This window comes from Piliocolobus tephrosceles, chromosome 2 (genome assembly GCF_002776525.5).
Source record: "Piliocolobus tephrosceles isolate RC106 chromosome 2, ASM277652v3, whole genome shotgun sequence".
Taxonomy (NCBI): Eukaryota; Metazoa; Chordata; class Mammalia; order Primates; family Cercopithecidae; genus Piliocolobus; species Piliocolobus tephrosceles.
The window spans coordinates 68,711,819-68,733,611 of NC_045435.1; the positions used below are offsets into that span (position 1 = coordinate 68,711,819).

General features: G+C 40.3%; 1 protein-coding gene across 2 annotated transcripts in view; it reads left to right on the plus strand.

Annotated features, from left to right (window-relative positions):
• Positions 1-227: 227 nt before the first annotated feature.
• The window catches only part of SUCLG2 (succinate-CoA ligase GDP-forming subunit beta), a 281,206-nt gene continuing 259,640 nt past the window's right edge, over positions 228-21,793 (plus strand). For both annotated transcript variants that reach the window (XM_023200260.2, XM_023200263.2), the window contains exon 1: positions 228-380. In XM_023200260.2, the coding sequence (XP_023056028.1) occupies positions 297-380 (84 nt within the window). In that variant the 5' untranslated portion in view covers positions 228-296. The remainder of the gene's footprint in view (positions 381-21,793) is intronic.

Here is a 21,793-nt window from a genome sequence, read left to right on the forward strand (position 1 = left end):
CAAGACCGCAGGGCTCCGGCTCTGTCTTTGCTCAGAACCATAACCCGGGGACTGCACAGTAGGCCCTGAGGCCTTGGGACCGCTCAAAGTGAACCAGGGCCAGGTCGGGGACCCAGAGCTCTGCGGCCTTAAGAACGCCTGCGCCCCGGAGACCCAGGGGGCCGGCCTGGCCAGGCCCGCCTCTGCCTCCTCCTCCCGCCTGCTTCTGCTCCGACCCCTCCTCCCGCCGCTCCTCCTCCGCCTCCTTCCCCTGCCCGCGCCCGCCCTACTGCCCCTTGCTGGGTTTCCTGTTTAAGATGGCGTCCCCCGTGGCAACGCAGGCCGGGAAGCTTCTGCGAGCCCTAGCACTGCGGCCCGGCTTCCTGGCGGTCGGGTCCCAGGTGAGCGTGTAGGCAGGAGCTGCGAGCGCTGACAGCGGCGCCCGCCTGCCCGGGCTCCCCTAGCTCCCTGCTGCTCTTGCTCTCCGCCTGGCCCCGTACGCGGCCCCTCGGGCGCCCCACTTCGGGAGGCGCCGCGGCACCGCACCCGGGTCCAGGAGGGACCCCCCGCTCCAGTGTGGGGCAGGGGCGGCGCGGGGGTGGCCCCGGGTGCCTCGGGGTGTGAGCGACGCAAAGCACGGGAGTCGCTGCTGTCTGCCCCTCAGGCTCACGGCGAAGGCGCTGAAGCAGGCGCCGGACGCAAGTTTAAGAAAAGTTTCTCGGACCGGGTTTTGGAGCCCTGAGGTTTTATTGTCAGCTATACTAATTCTGCTTTTCAGACGGCTCGCACTAACCCTGAGCACATTTAGGCCACGTGATAAACATGCCTGGAAACCCATTTCAGCCCAACTAGGAACTCACCCCCCAGGGTGAACTTCCTGCGGGCTACCTGCTTTTGCAGACTTTTAAGGTGCCTGAGTTGGTCAAATCCATGGGTCAAGCAGAAAAATGGGAAACGATCTTTCCCCTCTTTTCAGTGAAAAATCAGGCCTGTCACTAAAACGCATTAGACAGTTGACCCTGTCCATGTCCTCCTTGTCGATGGAGAATGAAACCAAAGAGGGTCACTGGTGGGCTGGATAGCTATTGGAACTTGGCCTCTAGGAGATTTTTACCTTGTGCAGATGGCAAGCGTTACAGTAGTCAGAAGGACTTAAGGGAAGTTTTGAGTTGGTGATGACTCTTGGAGAAATCACTCAACCACTGAACTGGTTAGTCTCCGTAGATTATCTCTCTCCCCTTTTAAAGAAAGCACAGTCAGGGATTTAGCCACAGCAGAGTTAATGCCTTGCCTATTTCCCCATTTTTAATTGATGAGAGGCAAATTATCACTCATACAATTTTAACCAGGATGTGCATAGTATAGTTTTTTAGAAAATTTAAAAAATAGTGATTGACGGTTTTTTGAGTTACTCTAAACTTTGGTTCATTATGACATCTGTGAGCTATTTTTACCCCTCTCCTTTCGTTTCCTGCCTTCTCATTTCTCTGTTATTGTTAATGTAAATTTAAAAGGTGCTAATACTTACTACTGTAATATTCTTAATAGGTGCTTGACACTATAGTGAGGTAGCAAAAGGAATGGCAGTTTTGTCTAATTAAAACTCACTAATAACTGTTGTAATACAGGAAGGAGAATACCTCCAGGTGAGTTAAGTCTTATTCATTATTTAAGTGTTAGAAAAAGCAAGAACTAGGGTGCTAACCATGAGTGTAGACTTGAATTGATGAGAAACATGGGGCCCAGGGCAGTCAAAACTCATGAATTGTACAGAGAACCCTAAAATGCAGAGTGTTTAGCTGAAGTATGTGAAGCCTACATGCCTAACCAAGAAACAAGAGGCTGAACGCAAAACAGGAGAAAATCTGGTTGGGGAGAGATACTCTTGGTTTGTCAGGAAAACTGGGTAAAAAGATCTGTTTGCACACCCCATCTGGTTACTATGATTTACATACTTGTGGATGATGTGTTATTCTGTAATGTCTTACAAGACAAAAATAGGGTTTTTTTTAAAGATAGAAATGTATACAATGTCCAACAACTGAAAATGGACATTAGCAATCATTTAGTCCAGCCAGCTCATTTCATGGGTAGAGAAATTGAGGCCTAAAGAAGTTCGATGACACATTCAAAGTTACAGTGAGAGTTTGTGGCATTCCAGAGTAAAGGCTTACCTTTACGTTTCCGTTACACCATGCTGTTTCCTGGTGAGTATATCCTTCCTCATGAAAATAAATTATATCAACATACAAATTAATCTGCATACCACAGTAGTAACTGTATAACATCCAAGTCGTTAGCACCACAGATACATTTTTATTTTTTTCTTTATGACCATCTTAGAATTGTCCATAAAAATGGTGAGTATTGCTCATGACTTGTAGGAAAGCCTATTTTCAAATTCTTACGTGCTTCCTATGATCTGTTTCATGTACACTGATTTGATATTATGTCTGCATAGTCCCTTGCCCGTGGCAGACATTACCGTTAAACATGGCCCACTTCTCCCATCATACTTAAGAATCCTCACCAAGTATCCCAGAAATCTGTTGCCACTCTTGGCCCAGACCTACTTTGTACCACCAGGCCTTGTGAAAAACTGTTGTCTCTACAGAAATAAAAGACCCAGTTTCTGCTCAGAGAAATAACTTTAACTGGTCTGTCAAAGATACTCATAGAATGACATTTTGTCTTCCCCCTCCCTATGGTTAAATTTAACATTTGACACATATTCCTGATTCTTAGTGTCATTGAAGTTTTTTTTTTTTTTAACCTTTGCTCTTAGCTTTACTACTTTGACTTTTGATTGATAATATGTCCTTAAAAGGTCCACTTTAGTCATTTCTTATCTTTCATATAGTTTTTATTCAGCCCATACCATTTGGCAGGACTGTTGTAGGCCCTGGGGTTTGGGGGTGGTGAATGAGGCAGGCAGAGTCTTTGGCCATGTGATACTTTATTTTAATGGAGGTGGGAGAGAGTGAGCCAGTACACATATAACCAATAATGAAAATGATTTCAGCCAATCACAAATTCTATGAAGAAAATCAGTCAGGGTCATGGGATGGAGAATGAATAGCTTCACAGTAGGGTAGTTTAGACTGGATGATCAGAGGAGACCTATTTCACAGGGTGTGTTTTTGATTGGCATAAATTTTTAAAACTGAAATAGCAGATGTCATGAAAAATGCACAATTATAAATGAACAACTTGATGAATTTTCATAAACTGAATGCACGCCCAGCTAACTAGGTACAGATCAAGAAAATGATATTTAACAACAACCCAGAGGCCCCCTGGTGCTCCTGCCTGTCACTACCTCCACCCTACAAAGGTCCACCAGTCCCCTGACTTATAACACTGGTTTTGTTCATTTTTTGTACTTTATGTAGGTGGAATTATATATATGCATACACATACTTGACATTGCTCAGCATTATATGTAAGTGATCCTGGAGATGGCCTTTTTGACATTTGAGCTGAGACATGAGTGATGAAAGGTAGCCAGCTAAGTGAGACTAAAGGGAACAGTGCCGTTAGGCAGAACAGACAGCAAGTGCAAAGACTGAGATGAGAATGAGCTGGGCATGTCTAGGTAATTAGAGAGGGAAAGTGGTAGTAGACTAGGTCTGAGAGGAAGACAAGGGCCAAATCGCGTGGAGACCTACAGGGTCTGCTAAGGAGTTTTCAGGGGGTTTAAACCCTACAGAGGCTGAATCCCAGTCCTGGCAGCCAAAGCACAGGCATGTAATTAATGTACTGTACATGCCCCCTATTATATATCTAAGTTAGGCTGACTTTGAAACTTTTAGCAGAGTAGTGTTCAGTGAATTTAGCAGTAAGAGTCTAACCATGGTTAGAAGTCTTTCCAAAGACCCAAATCCTGGTAGACAGGGGCCATATTGCTGTGTCCATATAGCCAAGTGAACAGAGTGTGCAGTACTTGGTAGTGTAATATAGCAAGGCACTGCCATGGTGGGCAAGATACGAGTGCATGCTGCCAGTCAAGTCTTAGGGGAAATGTTGGCTGAGGGCACTGAGTTTGAAATGGTTCTTAGTTAAGTCTAAGCACAGTTTCGTTGTCTTTTAGGGTATTTCCCCTCTCTTATGGCTAGTTGAAGTTCATGGAGCTCTCTTGTAGGAGAAGCACTGCCTTTCAGGCCTCCAATTTTATCTACTTTTTTTTTTTTTTAAAGAGTCTCAGTCTTTCACCCAGGCTGGGGTGCGGTGGCATGATCTTGGCTCACTACAACCTCCTCCTCCTGGGTACAAGCGATTCTCCTGCCATGGCCTCCTGAGTAGCTGATACTACAGGTGCCCGCCACCACACCTGGCTGATTTTTGTATTTTTAGTAGAGATGGGGTTTCACCATGTTGGCCAGGTTCGTCTCAAACTCCTGACCTCAAGTGATCTGTCCCCTTCCGCCTCCCAAAGTGTTGGGATTACAGATGTGAGCCACTGTGCCTGGCCAGGCCTCCAATTTTAGAATCACTGTTGTATGTTTTCAGTGCAGCCCAGAGCTTCTGTCCAGGGACTCACAGAGGAATGTATGTTGTCGAAGAAAACTGCTTAAACCCATGCCCCTGCTGTTGTATACTCAGAAAGAATGGCTCCAGCCTTATTTTCTGCCTTTACGGAAGTGGGAGGAGAAAGATACATGCATGGCTTTTATAAGTGAAGGACTAAAGGTTATGTGCAAGTTCTTATCAGCTAAATGAGGCTGTGGCAGCTGCATTGGAAGTTATGACTTACCTATATCTGCCTCTTGCCTAGGAGAATACATATTTGACATTTTTCTTTTTTTAAAATGAAGTACAGCTGCAATTTCTGCTTTTAGAAAAGGCAATCCATCTCAAATAATTTAGATGCTAAACTATTGACCTTCCTGTGGGGAAGACCATTAAGTGATAGCTTTTGTCCCAAATTGTTTTTTTTTTTTTTTTTTTTTTTTTTTTTTACTGTAAATAAGGCATTTCTTTTATGGGTGAGTGATTGAGTGCACAGACCCACAGTAGTGAGAACTTTCCTGCCCTTGTACCCTGGTCTAGTTCTGTAGGCGCAAAGCCCAGAAAGTCAGGAATATGGCATATTTGGGGGAGGAAAAGAAATTACAGAAGTAACCTCAGATCATTTGTCCTTCAACTGTCTTTACCACTCAATCTTCAACTGTCACTTGATGCATCACTTTCTGTTACTTGAAGGAAAAAATTTACTGAAGAACTTGAGAGATTTGGAAATGTTTGAACAAATGATAATGTCAGTACACTAATGAAATTTATAAGTTAATCCTAAGAGTTTGTGAGGAAAGTAGAGGTGATGGAGAAGGCAGTCCAGGTGAATTCATGCAGAGGCAGAGGTGAGAGAACAGGGGGAGAATAGTTGTAGTGAGCAGTTGAGTATGGAGAAGGGAGAGGCGGTGGGTAGCAGAAGTTGAGGGACAATGGCACTTTCAGGTATACAAGGAAGTCTGAATGGGGCTTCAGAAAGCCCAGAACTCAGCAGGGAATAATTTAACCCCCACAACTGAAAATCAAACAAATATGTTTTATGTAGCAAATATTTTCTGAATGCTTATTACACCTCATGCTTAATAGAATGTTGGGCAGATAAATATGACTGAGTGAATGCAGACGGAAGAAGAGACACATGGCTCCTACGTTAAGAGGGCACAGAGGTTATTGGTACAACTGGCCTATAAACCTGTAGTTATACTAAAACATAGTGGGTGCTGCAGTTGAGCTGTGTTCTTAGCCTTGTAAGACACTGTTGGGCTCTGTCAACCATGTACCCTGTGTCTGCAGCACTATTCCCTCTGATCATTCATTGCCTGATCTCTCTCTTCATCAGCTTTCTGATTCAAAGTTGATTCTTCAAATAGGCTTTTTCCTAGTTATCTTACCCGGCCCCGCCTTTCCAGGGATTATTCTCTGTAATCTTATCTGCTTTGTTGTTTATCACACTTGACTGTACCTGCTAGTGTTATTTATTGACTGTCTTTCCCGCTCTCCTACAAATGTAAGAATGTAAGCTCCACAGGGGCAAAGTGATACAGCTTAATGTAACAGCGTGAGTGATTCCCCAGCTGGCCTGAGTAGGTATTGAGTAAGTATTTGTGATCTCAGTGAATGAGTTGGGGGCACAGAGAAGGGAGAGGGAGGTAAGGAACAGGCAAAGTTGAGGGGTGATGTGGCTCATTTCAGCAAATGAGGAAGAAGGAAGGGGCTGTAGAAATCCTAGTTGTGAAGGGGCCTTCATAATCATAGAACTATTCCTTAGGCGTGTAGTATGTAACAAGACTGTATGAAGTAATCTCCACACTTTATTTCTTTAACCCTTACAACATCACTGCAAGGGAGATTTCACAGTCTCCATGTTTTATAGAAGCAATCAGAGGCACTATAGTCATTTGCTTAAAATCACAGTGCCAGGGAGTTAGCCGCCTCATGCTGATAAAGGACTTACGCTGTTAAATCATTAAGCTCTGTCTCTGAAAGATCCTGTTTGGGCTGAACTAGGCAGTTAAACTGATTGCTTACCTTTCCCTATCTCTTTGCCCTTGAGTGACACTCGCTTTTGGTCATTTGGACTTGTGCTGATGAAGGTGTGCTAATCAACTCAGCATGGTTGCCCTGTCTGGACTCTCATCCACCTTTGTCTTTCTCTGGCTTCGGGGTTTTGGCAACAGAGTAGTAGGGGGATTAAAGATACGAAGTCTGGGTTCAAATTCAACTGAGTTTAAATTCTTACAGGATATCCCATGTTCTTTCTCTGCAACCTGGAGCAAATTATTGAACCTGACTGAGCCTCAATCTACTGTTACTCGAAAAGGGGATCGTTTGCACAGATGGTTACGAAGATTAAATAAGGTGATATTTAAGACATTTGGCATATGACCTGATGGTGGGCCCAGGATGATTATTTCTCTTGCACTGAATTTGAAGCTAAATTCGCTGGCCTTTTCTAAAGGCTTTATTGAGCTAGAATAATTTTGCTTTCCCAGATTCAGTAAGCATTTATCATGTGCTCCCATCTCAGGGTTAGTCACTGGCTTGGTGCTTCCATACATTTTATGTCACTTAGTCCTTGCAGTAGCCATGTGAAATAGGAGTTACTGTTCCCAGTTTACTTCTGGGGAATCTGAGGCTTAGAGGGGTGAAGGTCTGCCTGCCGGCCTCTGATTGTCTTCAGGATCCCATAGTTGGGTTTAACGTCTGGTGAGGCCTGACGTGGCAGTGGGGAGGCTCACATGGGAAGCTTAATTGTACCATCCTGGTTGTTGAACTCATTTCAGAAACATTTACACGTCTCAATGTTGACTTAGCAGTGACGGCTGCTGGGCCTCGTGCATCAAAGATTTGAGCTGAGGGAACACTTAAAGAATTGGCAGTAGCCACAGCATGAACCAGAGGCCACCCGGGACATGCCTTTCACTGTCCTCTTAGCACAAACTACTGCTCTCAGCATTTCAAGAATGCTGGAGAAATTGTGAAATTTCATTGCCTTTGCAGAGTGGGCTTTGGGGGATGGTGTTGGAGGACGGAGTTTCCTGGTATTCTGAGTTCACACTTCGATCAGTATGCTGGGTATGGTCAGCTTTTACCCTTTCTAGAAATGATTCCAAAAGAATAGGACTTAGGCAGTGGCCATGAATGCATAGATTTCTAACATTTACCCCTGAATTTAATTTTTATTTTAAAATTGGAGGGATTTGGCATAATATATGAATTGATAATGGAGACATGGCAAAGCACGAGGAATGGTTTGTGTAAGTTTGGGTCCTGTGGGTGGGAGTAGGGGGACTGGCATCTCTTTTTCTGCTCCCATCCATTTCTCCCTGTGCTTGCTGTATTTCCATTTGTGGGCTGTCTTAGTCCTAGAGTTGTGACTTGAGAGCCCTAAGGGGGTTCAGGAGGGCTGCCTTAAAGATTTTGAGGTGAGAAATGAGGCCAGAGACAACAGCAAGGACAAGATTGCTGATCCTGGTAGGCCTGGTAATGAAGCTAAGCTTATTCTTGAGGAGGGCAATGGGGAGCCATTGAAGGGTTTTAGGCAGTGAAGTGGCAAGGGCAGTTTAATGCTTAGAGTACTCTTTCTGGATATAGTGTGGAGAGGGTTGGAGAAATGCAAGAATGGAGATCATTTGGGCGGCTTTGGCACTGGTTCAGTGCCATGAGTCATTACGCCAGGACGCTAGACATATACCATGAGTGGAATCAGACGGCCTGAGTTTAACTCTTGCCTTCAGCACTCCATAGCTTTGTGATCTTGTGACAATTACTTATATTTCCTTGTAAGATTCTTTTTTTTTTTCTTTTTCACATTTTAGTATCTCTGAAAGCTGAATTTATTTATTTTTATTTATATTTTTTCAGACAGAGTCCCACTCTGTTGCCCAGGCTTGAGTACAGTGGTGAGATCTTGGCTCACTGTAACCTCCGACTCCCAGGTTCAAGTGATTCTCCTGACTCAGCCTCTCAAGTAGCTGGAATTATAGGTGTACACCACCACACCTGGCTAATTTTTGTATTTTTAGTAGAGACGGTGTTTCACTATGTTGGCCAGGCTGATCTTGAACTCCTGACCTCGGGTGATCTGCCCACCTGGGCCTCACAAAGTGCTGGGATTACGGGTGTGAGGCACAGCGCCCTGCCAAACTTTATTGTTTCAATATTGTCTGGTTTTAAGTAAGGTATGCACCTCCATCTTACTGTCTGTGGCTTAAGTCGGGAGGCCTGTGGAGAGGAATAGCACCATGCTTTCCTCCCTGCCCGAAGCAGGGCTCAGGGCTCTGGGTACAGTGTCTGGGGAGTGGCCTGATCCATTTAGGGCACCATTTTCTCCCCTCCCCTCCCTTCCCCTCCCCTCCCCATGCCCACAGCGTTGATTGATGTGCCCACAGCATTGATTGGAATAGAGATCAGCATTTTAGCTTTACCAGAAAATATTAAAGTTTTCTCCTTATCAGTGGAGATCTCTTCACATTTTTATAAGGAACTGTTTTTATCCTTCGCTTTTTGTCACCAGCTTCTGCTTATATTCTCCTACCTGTTGTTGAGATGCTGTGTTATACCACCTGGACTTGAAGGACTTATTTGAGTTAGTAAGTCCTTTCCTACCTTTGAAAGGAAGCGGGGGAAAACCAGTTCTTGTATGCCTTCTCATTTCAGCTTGAGGGCTTACGTAGGCCTTTAATAAGTAATACGAAGAAAGCGGAGAGTTATTAATTATTTTTGATTAAGGGAATAAACTATTAATGATGAGTGTTTCTTTGTTAAGATTCAGGGCTCTTTTAAAGTGATGTATAATTAAAATTGAAAGCCAACAATACAGGGAAAAAAGGAATTTTTCAGTTTTTAACTTTTTTATAATTACCATGGAAAAAAATATACGTGCTATTTGGCACATTAGAAAAACTAAGTAAATTTTGAGATGGCGAAGTTGTAAACAGATTATCCTCATGAATTTTAAAATGATGCAGAAGGACTGAATGGCCAAGTGTTGAGTAGGATGGTTGGATATGGAGGCAGAAGGCTTGTGACTGGTCCTAAGCGAGCCTGGGCCTGAGGGCGCTTTTAGGATTGGAGTCCCACGTCCAAAACTCACAGCATAGCATGTTGTGAGTGTGTAATGGATCCTTCCTTTTTTGTTTGATGTGAGTTTATGATGAGGCTTTTATGACCAGTATAAAATAGCTTTTATGACTATATTTTATATAAAATATAATTTTAACATGGGGGGAAACTTACAGAGTTAAACTTTATGGGAAGACGAGAGAAAAATACTAAATTTTCTTTATGTTAAAGGGCCCCAAGTGAGAATATTTAGTGGTGGTATTTCATTTTGCTTAATACTGGCAGTATATCAGTAATGTTATGCTTATGGTAAGACGAGAGTCACAGTGTTCCTATCTTGAAGATGTTTTGTCCTGTGCTACAGGATGAATCTATTTCCTCCTGCATACTTCAGAGTCCTTCTTTTCAGGTCAGTAGAATCTTTTTCCTGGAATTTTAACGTTAAGCAACATTGTCATAATTTAGGTAAAATTAATTATTGACACAAAGCAGTGTTTTGTGATCAACTTTTAGGGTGTTGAGGGAGGTGGCAAAGGAATTGCATTTTTGATTAAAAATTTGGATCATTAAGTTCCTTTTTTTGTCTCCGAAACCTTGTTTTTGATTTCCAAAGCTTCTAAAGGTACTAAAAAAAGAATGCGTATATTCTTTAATTTAAAATTTTTGTTATGTATTTATTATTGTATTAAAATATACAGGATATCAAATTGACCATTTTAACCATTTTTGCCGTTTTTACCATTTTGCCATTTTAACCATACTCTGGCATTGTTTTATATTCATATCGTTAGGCAGCCATCACCAACATCCATTTCCTGAACTTATTCATCCTCCCCTACTAAAACTTTATACCCATTCAATGCTAACTCCCCCATATCCCTAGTCTCTTCCCCTAGTCCCTGCCAACCGCTGTTCTACTTTTGATCTCTGTGAATTTGACTACTCTAGGAACCTTATCTAAGAAGATTCGTACTATAGCTATTCTTTTATGACTGGCTTATTTCATTTAGCATAATGTCTTAAAAGTTCATCTATGTTGTAGCATGTGCAAAAATTCCTTCCTTATTAGGCTGAATAATATTCCATGATATGCATATATATCATTTTGTTTATCCATTAATTTGTCGGTGGACACTTGGGTTGCTTTCTCTTTTTGGCTATATGAATAATGCTGCTATGAACATGAGTGTTCAATGGAGGTATACCTTATGTTAACATTCACCTGAGTAGAAATGTTGTCTGATATGTAGCTTGGGCTACATTTTCAGTTTCCCATGTCCAACTAAAATGTCTATTAAGAAATATGTTTCCTGATACTATTTCTGTTAAATATTCATATTTATTCTTTCCGTGGGTCAGATGCAGCACAGGTCCACTATTAGGCCCAGTAGATGGTGGGTTTGTAGGAAGCTTGGGGATATGAGACAGTTGCTACCTTTAAGGATCCTACAGTCTAGTTTGTTGGAGACTGATGAGGAATAGGCAATTACAGTGAGATGTGTTTGGTGTCGTGAGAGCACGCCAGGCTTCTGGGGATACTGTGAGTCCTCACTAAAGGCGTTCCAATTTGTTCTCTGCTTCCATACCCATTGCAGCACTGAATGTAGGCAGAGGATAAGAAGTTAATTACACAGCCTTGGAGTACAGAAATGGTTTCACCATAAAGCAAACCAGTTTTCCGTAGGCTAATTGATGTAAACCAGAGTTTTTCAGTTCAGCCTACTTCAGGTCACAGAAACATCAGCAAACTTCCAAAGACCAAAAACACCGCTAATACTAAACACTGAATTAAATGTAAGCTCTACATACATTTCAAAAAGATTAATAAAAACAAGTAAGATAATGATTTACCCAATTTCTGGTGATCAGTGAGTGATGGCAGTCATAGTAGTTGTGGTTTAAATCACAGAATAAATGTTTGTAAAGTGAAAATGGTAGGGAGCACCTCCTTTCACCACCAAGTTCAAAAATGAACACAAACACTGAGTAATTTTGGACCATGTTGTTTAGTGTATTTGGATGATTATTGTAGACTTGATGAATGTTTATTTGACAATCATTTATATTCATTCATTTTATTCTAGTTCCGTGTCACAGGTGGCAGATGCCTATCTAGTAGCTCAGGGAGCAAGGCAAGGCAGGAACCTGTTTGCCAGGAACAAGGATGCCATTCTCCTGCAGGGTGCCATCACACACACACACACACACACACACACACACACAGCCCTTTCCTGTTGGACTTGCCTGTACAATGGCTATTAATAGTGTCTGGATAACCTGAAGTGAAGCACATGTGCAAATAGACACCTGATATTTATCAGGCACATTCTGTGGACCAGGCTTGGTGCTGTGCACTTGAGGAGGATTATCATGTTGAATATTCATGGCAGCCCTAGGAGGAAGGCATTATTATACCCATTGCTAAGCTCATTTTATTTTATTTACTTATTTATGTAGAGATGGGGTCTTGCTGTGTCACCCAGGCTGGAGTGCAGTGGCAAGATCATATAACAGCTCACTGCAGCCTTGAACTTTTGGGCACAAGGAATCCTCTGTTCTCAGCTTCTAGATTAGCTGGGACTACAGGTGCATGCCACTATGCCTGGCTAATTTTTTTCTTTTTAATTTTGTAGAGACAAGGTCTTGCTTGGTTGCTCAGGCTTATGGATTCAAGTGATCCGTCCACCTCAGCCTCCTAAAGTGCTGAGATTACGGGTGTGAGCCACCATGCCTGGCTACTAAGCCCATTTTAAAGAGGAGCAAACTGCGCCTCAGAGATTTTAAACAACTTCCTTGTTGTCACAGCTGTTGCCCTGCACATCTCTTCAGGATGGCACTCACATGGGTCCACTGAATTATGCCTGATAGTGGGTGGAATTGTGTCCCCCACAAAATTCCTATGTTGAAATCTAACCTTCAGTATCTCAGAATGTGACCTAATATAACTTGATTTTCTCTGTAAAGACTCTATCTCCAAAGGAGAAAGAAGGTAGGAGATAGAGAGACAGAGAAAATCAAGTTAAAATGAGGTCATTAGGAAGGGCCCTAATTCAGTATGACTAGTGTCTTTATAAAAAGAGAAAATTTATACTTGGGCACACACACCCAGGGAGGAAGCCATGTGAAGATGAAAGTAGTGACGCTTTTGCAAGCCAGGAACACCAAAGATTGCCTGTGAACCACCAGAAGCTAGGAGAGAGGCATGGACCAGATTCTCCCTCACAGCCCTCAGAAGAAACCAACCCTTCTGATCCCTTGATCTCAGACCTTAAGCCGTCTAAACTGTGAGGGAACACCTTTCTGTTGTTTCAGCCACCCAGTATGTGGGTACTTTGTATACCAGTCCTAGGATACCCAGTATGTGGTACTTTGTATGCCAGTCCTAGGATACTAATACACACATTAATGAACTTTTTGTGCTCCGTACATTTGTGAACAATGAGAGTGACAAAGTCATCCTAGTATTATTATGAAAATAGTTTTGACCTCACAGACCTCCAGAACCACCTTGCCTTGAGACAATGTGGGTGTGATTGATTTTTTTGATCAAACATATCTGAAATTGTAGGTTGGTGCAAAAGTAATTGTGGTTTTTGAAATTTGTAATTTTGCACCAACCTAATGTGTGACCAGATGAGCGTTTGCTTTTTCACCTTGGCATTTCTGGAGTCTCTGAACTTAGGCTGGAGATGTATGCTTTTCTGGTTGCTTGGAGAGCTAGCTCATGGACCACGGCCATCAATTCTTTTGCTTTATGCTTCCTGCACTTGTTTTCCAACCAAAACATTGTTTCCTACACCTTATTTGCTAGTGTTGGATTTGAGAAGCTCTGTCCATTTCTACAAGTGAAATCAACTTAAAGACAAACAAGTTGCCATTGGGAAGAATATTCCAAGAAAAGGGGCACAGGTTTGATGTCATTTCCCAAATAGGAGCTCTAGAAATATTTTAAACAATAGCAAGAGATTGGAATAAATGCAGAGCCTTTTTCAGATGTATCAATTTTGGTATTTTTTATTTTTATTTTAAATAAATCCAGCAAACCTCATTATTATTTTTAATCTCACTTAGTTTTTAACCATTCTCTTTATTCAGACAGCTCACCCAAGGTTAAACAAAAACACTACATTTTAATGCCTATGTTCCAGGCCTTTTGAAATTCAGTTTTGTAACTTAATTCAGCTGATTTTTGGTAATCAGAAGCATAACACCAAGCACTGTTTTTCTTCAGCAGTCTAAAGTTGAAATTTAAGAACAATCAGCATTCAATCAAAAGCTGATTATAAATGAACAATAATGAACATAAAAGTGAAATCACTTCTGAGGGTTCTAATGAAAGAAAAAAAGGAGGAATAGCAGTAATTGAAAAAGGAGCGTGATAAAAAGCGGGTACGGTTATGCCAGTAGGCAAATAGTGGGTGAAAATTAGCCAGCAAGAATTGTGTATGAGTGACCCTTGTTTGGGGAACTTTGGACCATAGTAACCCTACTAGTTTTCTTATTGTTCCCTGGTCACAGATCCTGAGAAAAGGATTCATGTGAAAGTGATTTTTCGGGGAGGTATTCTCAGGAAAAACTCAAAGGGGTTTGGAGAAGTTGAAGGGAAGGAGGCTGAGAAGGGTGTGTTATTAAACTGAATCACAAAGAGGGTAACTTTGCTTAATGCCACAGGACAGCTATGGAAACTGTGTAGGTTACACCTCAGAGTTGCAGTTAGGGGCAAGAGAGTTGAAGTATTTATATACCCTCTTCAAGTTTCTTTAAGGGCATGTTGTCTTCAGCATCTGAAGACAAAGACCTGCCGGGGCTGCTCTTGGGAGTAAGAGTACACAGTGAGTCTGTATAAGGATGGTGGAGCCATCTGAGGCCCTGCAGATGGAGTGCTGAGAGCATCTGCTGCAGGATCCTTCCATTGCTAATGTGACATGTAAGCCACTTACTAGCTTTGTGCCTCGGACAACTGGTTTAACACTTCTCATCAAGGGTAAAGTAATAGTAATACCTCTTTGGGGCTTTTTGTGATGTGTAAGTATCAGTATGATTGACTTCACATTTTTCTTCTAAATCTATTCACTATTAAAAAATATTTAAATCCACATTTGAGCCCCTCCATAAATAATAGTGTCCATGAAATTATGGGTTTGGTAAATTACTGATACATATACATTTTTTTCTAATGTACTTTACAATAAATTACACAGAAGAAAGCCTTGACAGAGCTTTCTTTAAAAACATGCCAGTAACTATTATCTGTTAACTGAAGCCAGCTCTTCTTTTCTCTGGACACATGGCTGTACTGGATCTCCCAGCTTGTCTTACAGCTGGACAAGGCCACCGAATAGCTCTAGACCAACGGAATATGAGTAGAGGAGCTGTAGGCCAGTCCAGCTTATAAAGAACTCCTGTATGTTTCCTTTATGTTTTTTCCCTTCCTGTTAGGTGGTGATGACCAAGTTGATTTGGAAGCCGTGTGGTTATGATGGTGGAGCCTCTGTGGAGGAGAACTATCCTATCTACATATTCACCTTCCCAGGACTGTGACTTTAGCAAGAAGCATGGTTGTGTTGTGTTGTGTTGAGCTACTTCGTGTTTGGGCTTATTTGGTGCTGTAACCTATTGTGCATGAATTGATACACAGCTCAGAAAATGTTGGGTAAAATCATACATCATGTGACCTTGAGTCAATCAGTTTACCTTTCTGAACCTTAGTTTCCTCAGTTGTGGAATGGAAACAATTAGAAATGGGGAATTGTTAGTGAACTTTGAAAAGCTCCGCATAGACAAGGGGTTAGTATGGTCTTTCACTTGTGGTTGTAAACAGTAAGGATTGGGGGTATCGCACCTTTCCAGCTGACGTCAGAAGGGAAATGCTATTTGGCTGCCATTCTCATCTCTGAGATTTCTCCAAAGTTTAACCAGGTTTATGGGTTCCTGCTTTCTTTTGACCCCTGTTACACTAAGTCTGGCAAACTAGAAGGACAGATGAAGGACAGCATTTGCCTCAGTGCGGTGCACAGACTGCTGATTGGCAGGCATCAAGAATGATTTTAGGTATATCCTAATGAACATTTATATGTAATAGTAATGCATTGTATATTATGAAAAGTATGTAAGTAGCATTCTAAATTTGTAATTTTATAAATACTTATTGCTTAGGATGAGGCTAAAGTAGGTATTTAAGTAAAAAACATAGGCAGTAGACTTAAACAAGTTAACAATTTTACTTGTGGTAAGCATCTGTTGTGAAAATTACTGAAGTTGGTATGTGAGTGACCTGAAGTTTGGGAGGCACTAAGATAGGCAGAGTCCAATATATACCATCTTTATATATTGAATGAACTATATTTAATTCATTCTTTCAGCAAGTACTATTTGTCTGTTTACTATGACCTTGGAACATTTTTAGGCACCAGGATACAATGGAACAAAGCATATTCTTTGTGCATTGTTTTTTTCCCAGTGACCATGTACAAGTTTGTATTGCCCGTACGGAATGGCCTTAGCTTCTGTGTTAGGATTGAATCATTTCCAAAGTCCGTTACCATCCTAAGATTCTGTAAAGAAGGTAGAGATTTTTATCTGTTGTTCAGATGACATATATGCTATTAAGAAAAATAAGGCAGGAAGGATGAGATAAGAAAAATAAGAACAGAATGTGAGTAATGGATTGTACCTTTAATTAGCATTTCCCGGGAAGTAGTCATCTGTAAGGTGGTATTTGAGCAAAGACATGAAGGAGGTGAAAGAGTGAGCCATGGGGAAATCTAGGGAAAGGGTGTTCCAGGCAGAGGGAGCAGGAAGTGCAGAGGCCCTGAGATGGGGGCATGTGCCTGGCATGTTTAAGTAACAAGCAGCCAGTGTATCTGGGAAGGAATGAGTAGGGGGAAGAGAGGAGTTTGGAGAGATGGGCAGGTGAGATCCATTCAAGTTTATCAATAGCTTGTTCTTTTTCATTGCTGAGTTGTATTCCGTGGTATGAATATACCACAGGTTTTTTTTTTTGTTTTTTTTTTTTAAACTATCTCCCCACTGAAGGACATTTTATTTATTTCTAGTTTTTGGCTGTTACAAATAAAACTGCTGTAAAAGTCATGTAGAAGTGTTTGGACAAACATTTTCATTTCTCTGGGATAAATGCCCAAGAGTGTAATTGCTAGGTCATTTTTAAGTGTATGTTTATCTTTATGTATGCCAAACTGTTTTTCAGAGTGGCTCTTCTATTTTTGTTCCTACTAGGAATGTATGAGAGATCTAGTTTCTCTACATCCTTGCCAGCATTGCATATTGTTAACTTTTCTTATTTTTAGTTTCAGCTGTCCTAATTGGTATGTAGTGATATCTCATTGTGGTCTTAATTTGCAACTAATCGCTACTGATGTTGAACATCTTTCTATGTGTTTGTTTACCATCTGCCATATGTTCTTCATTGAAATGTCTCTTTATATCTTTTGCCTATTTTCTAATTAGATTGTGTTTTTATAATGTTGAGTAGTAAAAGTTCTTTATATATTCAATTTACTAGTCCTTTGCCAGATGTGTGGTTTGCAGATATTTTCTCACAGTCCATAGCTTCTTTTCATCCTCTTAAAGAGTTCTTTCACAGAGCAAAAGTTCTAAGTTTTGATGAAGTCCAATTTATCTATTTTTTGGATGGATCAAGATTTTTGTGTCATGTCTAGGAAGTCTTCATCAAGCCCTACATCGACAGCGTTTTCTCCCATGTTATCTTCTAAAAGTTTTCATAGTTTTACACTTAAATCCATGATTCATTTTGAATTAATTTTTATATAAGGGGTGAGGTTAGGTTGAGGTTAACATTTTACTAATTGAGTTCCTCTTGTATCATTTGTTAAAATGCTATCCTTCCTCCATTGAATTGATTTTGCTTAGAAAGTTTTTAATTCGTTTGATGGAATTCTAGGATTTTAGAACTGGTAGGTGTCTTGACATCATCTCTTGCGTGATAAAGCAACTGAATTATAGAGAAGTTAAATGTGGGAGACCAGCTTTGCTGCTTAGAACAAAGCTTTTGATTTCCATTCCAGGGCACTTCCACCTTCTAATTCTAGTAAAGTAAATATATATACTTGGATCTTTGGATATATTTTGTTTTCGATGCAAACTCAATGGTTTGGTATCTCTGTGTGGCATTGCTTGGATTTTAAGATTTTTTGAGTCCAGGACCATTTGCGATTCTGGAAAGTGAAATTGAATTTGGCTTAATATTCCCATGGACTCTGGGCTAACAAAGCCAGGCTGAGCTGTTCTATCTATCTGCATTAAAAGAGATATTAATCTCGGCTGGGCGCAGTGGCTCGTGCTTGTAATCCCAGCACTTTGGGAGGCCCAGGCGGGCAGATCACGAAGTCAAGAGATCGAGACCATCTTGGCTAACATGGTGAAACCCCGTCTCTACTAAAAATACAAAAAATTAGCTGGGCATGGTGGCACACACCTGTAGTCCCAGCTGTGGGGGAGACTGAGACAGGAAAATTGCTTGAACCCGGGAGTCGGAGGTTGCAGTGAGCCAAGATCGCGCCACTGCACTCCAGCCTGAGCGACAGAGCGAGACTCCATCTCAAATAAAAAGATATGACTCTTGAAACTTGGTATTTTGGTGAAATCAGTTTATGTAGTTTCTGTTTAGAAGCTTTTTTTTCCTGTAATTTTGAAGTGTAATGGACCATAGGAACCTGGAGAATGTAATAGTGTGATAATCTCAGTAATGTTTACAACATGTTGATTGAATAAAAAATGCTGAAATGGATTTGAATGGTTGGTAATAATGAATTTACTTCTTTTGGGTTCCTTTCTGTGGATCTCTTAGGAAAAAATTTGATAGACGCTTAAGTCTTCTTGACTCCCTCAAGAATGGGGGAAAAACAATGCACATATTGATTGTAATTCTACTTTCATGGTGGTTTATAGAATCTTAGGATGGTAACGAACTTTGGAAATGATTCAATCCTAACACAGAAGCTAAGGCCATTTTGTATGGGCAATAAAAACTTGTATATGGTCACTGGGAATAGAAATCCATGTGGGTTTTTTGTTTTGTTTTGTTGTATTTCCTTTTTTACACTAGAGTATGGCTGTTATATAGAATCAAATTGGTGTTTTGAAGATTTTCTTTTCATTCAGCTTTCATAATATACTGTAACTAAGACAAATACTGTAACTGTAATGATAGTTTAGTGGATTAAAAACACAGGGTCTCAAGACAAACTCCCCGAGTTCTAATCATAGCTCTGACTTTGCTGGCTGTCCTCTGTTGTGAAGAGAGACTGTCCTGTGCATATAGTAAGTGCTCAACAAATATTGGTGATAGTGATGGTATTAGTAGTACTCATAATGATAATAATAATACATTTTTGTCTTTTTCTTTAATAAGTCGAACATACAGATTTTTCTGATATATCATTTTACGTATTGGCATGCTGTAAGATTGGATTACATGGTACGCTTTCTTAAAATAGCAAGCTAAGTAATAGGTGATGAATATCACACAGAACTTACCAGTAAGCTGGTCTCCCACATTTAACCTCTCTGAAATTCAGTTGCTTTATCATGTAAGAGATGATATCAGGACACCTAATAGTTCTAAAATCCTAGAATTCCATCAAAAGAATTAAAAGGTTTCTAAGCAAAACCAATTCAGTAGAGGAAAGATAGCATTTCAACAGATAATGCAAGAGGAACTGGATATGCATAAGCAAAAAAGGTTAACCGCATCCTAACTCATCCGTAAGCTGGATTCTTACTTTCCATGATATTCTCTCTGAATCATGAGAAGGGTGTTACAGAGAGTAATATTGGTACCACATTGTATATGTACAGCCTTTACATGCTTTTTCCAAACTATTATGGGCCTCGTCCTCTTTCCTCCTGCTCCATGTAGACTTCCATGCAAACACAAATCCCCACGTTCTTGCCACACTGAACTATGTGAGGTCCCTTCAAACACGGGACTTGGATGTTGCACATTAAGTTTCCTCTACTGGAAATGCCTTTTGCCAGCATCTCTCCATTCTGTCTTCGGGATTCAGCCTAAATAGTACTTCTCATGAAGTGTTTCCCTAACTCCCCCTCCGCTCTCAGCAGTGGCCAAGTCTCTTTCATCTTTCTATCTCCGGCATCTAGCACATGGTGGTTCTATAGAATGATGATGGCGAGTTGCAGGTTAGCAGAGGCTTACATTAAACTGAAGGCAAGGAGTTTTCTGCTTTTGATGAATGATTAGTAACTTTAAATTATCCAGAAGAAAGTTTGGGCATCTGGATGACATCATCAGAACTTGAAAAGTTGAGAGAATAATTTTATTTCTCATTTAATGAAAAAGTGTTCATGAATAACTGGCAAAAATTTGAGAGAATAATCAATATTGCTTCCAGCCATCCCCACCCCCACCCCATTTGAAATATGAGTTGCTTCATCCTTTTACCTGAGGAGCTCTGTAATCAGTGATATTTGGAATAGTACGGAGAAGTTGAGATTTGAAGTTTCAATATCCGTTCTTAATTTTCAGAGCTGGTAAGCTTTGTGCTATACCGCAAGTTAGCACTTATTTTCTGTATTATTTACACCTATTGGCATACTTTTCTATACAGTAGAATTTATTGTACTAAGTGGCAATATTGCAAACAAACATAGACATGGTTGGAGAAGCTTTTGTTTCTAATATGAGGTCAGCTACATAGAGGACATAGAACATTTAAACTCCATTTTGTTGTTGTTATTGTTCTAATCTGAGCTTTGTATTTTGTTTCAAGAAATTACCTGATGGCTACTGATGTCTTAGTTAATTTCATGGCATGAAATGAAGGAATGAATGACTCAATAAGAAACTATTTGATAGGACAGCAGAGCCAGCATCTAGTCTTTTCTAAAATATTTCATTTGTATATGAAAAAAATTATTTCAGAGAAAAGCTTTTGATTAAAAAAATTCTTCTTAGCTTGTCATTATCTGTATATTTTATGGCCCTTTGTCCTGAAATTCTGGCTTTTTCTGTCACTGGGCTTGTGTAGTTTTTATTGACCTTCTCAAAATAGGTTGTCGTCTAGCTTGACAGGTAGCAGTTGGCTTTATACTGAATATTCAATTCTAGGAATTTGAGATTTTTTAAGAAACTGCTTTTGAAGAGTAAGTAATATTTTGAGGATACTAAGTTGCTGACATAAAATGACTAGTATAAAAACATGTACTCTTGGGGAAAAAAATAAATGTATATTATATTTTTAGATACCTGATCTGAAACAGGTGATGTCATATCTTTTCTAATTTTTTGATTTAGAAAATTTAGCTTGTACTTATTTCAAAAAATTTGAAAACACAGAAAACTATTTCAAGATCCATAATAATCACCTATAATCACCTGTACTCTAGAGAAGGCCATTATGAATAATAATGTGGAACTTTTTACTGTTTTGCACACATGTATGTTTTATGTATATATGCAGTTTCTTTTAAACAAAATTAGGATCATATTAATTAGACAATGTTATTTCCTTCACACTTAACATTAAATCAGAAGTGCTCACCCATGCATTAAAAATTTTTACAAATATTATTTCTGTTGCCAAAGAATTGGAAGGAAAAGAAGGCTGCACTCACGTAGATGCCAGCATTTATTTTGTCATTTCCTTATTAGTGGGCATTTGTGTTATTTCTAGTGTTCTACTGTTTTAATGATGTGATTAATATCCTTGAATGTAAATTTCTCCTTACTAATCAAATTCTTGAAACATTCTGTCAGATTGCCCTCCAGAAAATCTGTATAAATTTATACCCCTACTCATGTTGATTAATAATAGCAAAAACAATAATAATGGCTACTATTTATTGACAATTTATTGTATGCCATATCCTATTCTAAGCACTTTGTGTGGATTAACTCATTTATTTCTCACCAAACACCAGCTTCCTTTTAGAGGTAAGAAAATCAAAGTGCACAATGTAAGAATGTGAGTTTTCTAGTATCTTGACCAACATCAAGTATGACAGTTAGACTGGGTGCGATGGCCCATGCCTATAATCCTTGTACTTTAGGAAGTCTTTGTGGGAGAATCCCTTGAACTCAGGAGCTAGAGACCAGCCTGGGCAATTTTATGAGACCCCATCTCTATGAAAAATAAAAAAAAAAATTAGCTGGGCATGGCAGCAGGATCACCTAGCCCAGGAGTTATTACTTGCATGCACCTATAGTCCCAGATACTCAGGAGGCTGAAGCTGGAGGACCACC